Raw genomic sequence first — 5,329 nt, 5'->3', positions numbered from 1 at the left:
GACGGAAGGTTTCCTTTTAGGGTTTATTTTTTCAGTCTTTAAAATGCTCTTTGTAAGTTGGAGGGGGGGGTTACTGCACTTCCAAGTTGAAAATAGAATAGAATAGAAAATCCCTTTATAGTCCCACAATGGGGAAATTGTGGCATTACAGCAGCAAAAGATTATAGCAAAAGTGGTCACACAAATGTGGGCCATAGAAAAGTGTATAAATGTAAAAACAGAAAAAGTGACTAAGTTAAGAAAATATATAAAATACAATGTAAATACTGCGCATCTGGAGAATAAATAATGAATATACAGCTGTGGACATTTTTACAGTAGTGGATATGTGGAAAAAATAGCAACACTGGAGATGTGCAAACATGATAGCAGCATGTTACTGAAGTGACTAAGACAGAAACTGCAATCAGCATGAATTTAACTACTTATTGAGGTTGTTGGGGAGAGTGATGGTTGTAGAGGCTTACAGCTGCTGGAAGAAAGGATCTGTCATAACGCTCTCTTTAGACTAACAAGATTTAGACAATTACCATGCAGCGTCGAAGTCCACATCCTGGACTTTGTTGTAGCGCCACCTGGAATAAACAGTTGTGCAGAAAACCCTGTCCTTGGTCTCTTGCAGTGTTGTGAAACGATCTCGGAGAAACCCCTCAAAGCCAGACTGAGTGGTTTTTAGCACCTTCATGTCCTTCACCCCGCTGTGAACCACAGGGGTGCCTGTATGGAGAAAAGTTGGAGCAAAAGCACTAAAGAGTTTATATAGAAATAGTTTCCATCTATAAAACAGGGAAAGCAGATATAGCTGCAAAAAAAAAAAAAAAATGCTAAATTGCAATGAAGGTAAAATAATAAACTTCCAGACTTGGAACTAGTAAAGTCTTTGTATCTGTTGCTGTAGCATTATGTATGCTAACAAAGGAGATCAACTCAAGATATAAGACCAGAGGAAATAATCTGAGTAAAACAAACATTATTTTTTATGAAAAAAGCCCATGCTAACATATTCTCATAATAAAATATAAGTGTGGTGCGTGTGTGTGCTATTACCGCCGAGGTTCTGTTCCACATCACAGAAACGACAAGCCTCTGGGCTGTAGATAAATGCGTGAGCGTGTTCTACACCGTTCTGAGAAAAGAAAAGTGAGGCTTTTAAAAAATATTATTTTGAAACCAAAATATTTAACATTTACCCAATATTTTAACAAGGCTGTTTAAATCCTTATCGAGTTATTGGGGTGGACAACTTGCGATAATAAATCTTTTCCACATTTTTTGCTAATCTTGAAAAAGTTTAATGTTCCACTCAAAGTCATGATTAAATAAGGATGTATGCTTAAAATCAACAGAGGTGTCAAGTAAAGTACAAATACTTAGTGTACTTAAGTACACTTTTTAGGTTTCTATACTTTACTCTGTTACTTATTTCTTTCTTCTTTATTTCAATTTCTTTCTTCTTCTAACTTCTACTCATTACATTTTCACACAAGTATCTGTACTTTCTATTCCTTACATTTTTAAAACAAACGTTACTCGTTACTCTCGATTTCGGTTTAATGTTAATAAATGTTTATTTCACATGATATGCGCCATCCAATGCAGATCATTGGCATCATCCACATCTAGTGAAAACTAGTGTAATTGGATGAGTCATATAACGCAAACACTCATTGGTTAGGTAAAGGAAATCATCAGAAGCAAGCAGGTGTTCTTCAAACTGTAAACACAAATTGTCTATGCCATGCTACAATGTCGGATTCAGAAAAAGATGTTGAAATGTCTAAAAGGTCGGACACAGGCGAGAGCATATCAGGAGAGGGGAACCAACAAGACCTCCCTCATCCTTGGCCCTCTCTTAAAGAATTTTTCGAAACAGTCGAAAAAATTAGCTTTTAGTTCATATAGTGGCATCTGGCTGTTTTTGTTTAAAGGTTACTTTATACTTTTATACTTTAAGTAGTTTTTGGAGCACATACTTTTTCACTTTTACTTGAGTAAAGAGGTCAAGTTGATACTTCAACTTTTACCAGAGTGTTTTTTAACTGCAGTATCTATACTTCTACTTAAGTAACAAATGTGTGTACTTTTGACACCACTGAAAATCAATCTTTATCTTACTACCTGAGAGTTCACTAAAGTTCACTTTGGTTAAAACCGTTCTGGTAAGTAGAATTTCATCCAAACAGAAGCTCAGTACCTAAGGAATGTAACCCATATCATGATGCTAACACCAATACAGCTCACTCAGACCAGCAGGATTTTTTGTTTTGTTTCTTTTTTGCCTGTTTCCCATTAAGCTTTTAAGTACAGTCTCTCCCATTTCAACCACTGAGGCCTTTAACTCCCTCAGAGTGGGTGCAGGTATCTTGGTGGCACCTCCCTCCATCCCTCACCAGTCTCCTTCTTTCACTGTCTTTCCATTTGGGAGGATGTCCAGGAAATTTTCAGTGAGTTACTGTTTTTTTTTTTTTTTTGTAGCTATTCCATTTTTAAATAACACTATCTAGTATTGATATTATTAAAAAGAATACCGGTAAGTCATGTTTATACTTTTTCACCTTTTATAGTATGAAAAAGAAACCTAAATTTCAAAGAGTGAATACTGCAAACTCCATTAATGCATAAAAAATGTATTATTTGCTCATAGTTGGGATCTCTTGCATCAGGAAAAGGACATTAGTGTTTCTTATGAACATTATTGTTCGTATTTAAGTCACTGTATGTTCTTAACTATTTATTATGCGGCATGGCATAAGTACTAAGTTTAATAAATTTTGCGGAATAGAAAGTGGTTACAGAATGCTTGCAGGAAAAAAAAGGAACTTTAGAAAGAATTCATTCAGTTAAGAACTAATGTTGCAGAGAGCAGACATGCAAACTATAAAAATAAGCTGAATATTTTAATATCAAGCAGAAAACAATATTACAAATAGATATTGGAAAACAAGTAATAACAAGTGGATATGGTGTATTCTACTTAGTGTTTTAAAAAAAATTGTGTCAAGCAAACAAATTATCCTGAGCAATTTGTAGATACAGATGCTAATAAATATGATATGACTGATGTTGCAAATAGTTTAGATCTAAAAAGGCATTATATACAATTGATCACAACAGATTACTTAATAAACGGGAACAGGCAAGGTATAAGGGGTGCTGTGTTGGAGTGGGTTAAAACCTATAAACACATATACATTTTATTTTGTACATTAATTATATTTTTAAGGTATCAAGTAAATTAAAAAGGATTCTTTTTGCTGATGATACCAACATTTTTCGCACTGAGGCTAATTTACAAACACTTTGGGATGATGTCACTTGTGAAACTGAACGGATAGAGGTTTCTTTAAATTTGAAAAAACAAAATTCATATAATTCGGCAATCACAATAGAAATGTAAACATATACATTAAAATTAATGGATTTCCAATAGAAAAAGTTCACCAACTAAATTTCTCAGGATGAAAATAAGTAATCATTTCAACTGGAAATTGCCTAAAACCCTTTATCCTCATGTGTTGGATCATAAATCAGTTCATCTACTATACTATGCATTAATTTGCATATAGTAACATATTCAAAATACTGTTCAGTGGTTTGGGGTAACACACTACTTCTCCGCACCTGTTAATCATGCATCAAATGAAAGCAAAACGCATTTTACATAATGGTGACTTTCTACAGTCAAGATTATTTAAGTTCACACATTTAAATTTCAAACAGCATGAGTTACGTTCAAGATCTGATAGATTACCAGCTTATATACAGGAGATGTTTCAAGATGGAGATGGTGGGTATAATTTAAGGTGTCATTTAAAGCCAAAAACTTTGATTGCGCAAATAAGAAAAAGAACCTTCTCTGGTGTACGGCTGCGGAATGACTTAAGTAAAGAACTGAAACAAAGTAGAGGCATGAAAGTATTTACAAAAAAGTACATTTTAACAATACAGGGTGGCTTACAGGCCATGGCCATTATCTGGATATGTGGGTTTATTACTTGTTATTTACCAATCATTACTGAAATTGTTCTGATATTAGTTTAGTTATCTCTTTGGTTATAGATGGCAGTTTTTTAATGTGTGAACTTCAGCACAGTTATTATTTCTTCTTTTTATTTTGGTCTAGGAAAGAAGGATGGTTTAATGAGTTTGACTGATAAACAGTGATGAAAAACTGAGAGAGGGGGGTATATGTATAATTGTTCACTTCTACCCATTTGTTTTTTTTTTTAGACCTGATTTTAAATCGATTTTCTGTTGTATTGTTTTACTGACCCCTGTTTGACAGGGTATATCTTGAAGAGCAATAAGGTGTTGTATTTATACAATAAGGTGCTGATGAAGATTCCCAGTCATCCAGGTCATAGTCATTCCGTAAAGGTTAAAAAAAATATCCACTGGACCTGGATTCCAAGATTTGAAATTTCAAATCTTGGAAACCAAGTCCAGTGGATATTTTTTTTTTTTAACTTTTACGGAGTATACAATAAGGTCACTCTGATTCTGTGGAACATAGTGGATGATGCAATCTAAGAGGTAGATAAAATGTTGCATTAGTTAAGTTTTATATCATTTAAAGTCAGATTCAATATAATCAGAGATAGGGTTAAAGTCAAGCTAACTGAGAATGTGCCCACTCTGATTTTCAGCTGAGTTTTTATAAGGTATACATCACAGATGTGCAAACATAATCTACATAATGAACATGTATACACTTTTATGAACCATTTTACTTTGCTAAATGTTTTGCCAATAATTAGGTAGCAGCAGTGAGTGGGTTAAAACCAGTGCTTATCTCTGGACTTGAGTGTTACCTTGTTCAGCCTTTTCCAGGGTGCCTCCTCCATGTAAACTTTGGCCCTCAGTACATGGTTGAAAGAGGTCAGGAAATGATGACAGAGATCAAGGGAAAATTGCTCAATGGTGTTTACCTGAACATATAGGGGGGGAAAGTCTGAATAGTTTGTTTTTGTACATTATTAAAAATACTGGATTTGCATTAATTTAAAGTTCCATTGAATTTGGTGGGTGTTATAATGATTATGTTTTTCATGAAAAATACAATTATTTACTGTGTAGCAGTGAGCTTTTGCAAAAACAATCTCTGGTCTGTAGATGTCTGTTTAGCTGCATAACCAATAAAGAATGATTTTGCCTTTGAAGGAAAGAAACCACATATGATGTTTTGTAAATCCCAGTGGTTTCCAACTAATTTACAGAAATCCCCCCTTACCAAACGTTCATACTTAAATTGTTAAACATTCCTTCCTTCCTTCCTTCCTTCCTTCCTTCCTTCCTTCCTTCCTTCCTTCCTTCCTTCCTTCCTTCCTTC

The 5,329-nt window shown here is 34.2% G+C and overlaps 1 protein-coding gene across 1 annotated transcript in view; it reads right to left on the bottom strand.

Moving 5' to 3' along the window:
- LOC107087215 (uricase-like) overlaps positions 1–5,329 on the bottom strand; it is a 10,119-nt gene that overhangs the window by 3,787 nt on the left and 1,003 nt on the right. The window contains exons 3-5 of the mRNA XM_015378659.1: positions 4,812–4,928; positions 1,048–1,126; positions 536–717 (exon numbers count right to left, since the gene is read on the bottom strand). Of these exons, the coding sequence (XP_015234145.1) occupies positions 536–717; positions 1,048–1,126; positions 4,812–4,928 (378 nt within the window). The remainder of the gene's footprint in view (positions 1–535; positions 718–1,047; positions 1,127–4,811; positions 4,929–5,329) is intronic.

This window comes from Cyprinodon variegatus, unplaced genomic scaffold (genome assembly GCF_000732505.1).
Source record: "Cyprinodon variegatus isolate N-32 unplaced genomic scaffold, C_variegatus-1.0 Scaffold176, whole genome shotgun sequence".
Classification (NCBI taxonomy): Eukaryota; Metazoa; Chordata; class Actinopteri; order Cyprinodontiformes; family Cyprinodontidae; genus Cyprinodon; species Cyprinodon variegatus.
Note: the sequence above shows the minus strand (reverse complement) of the source record. Positions and strands in the feature narration are given on the sequence as shown.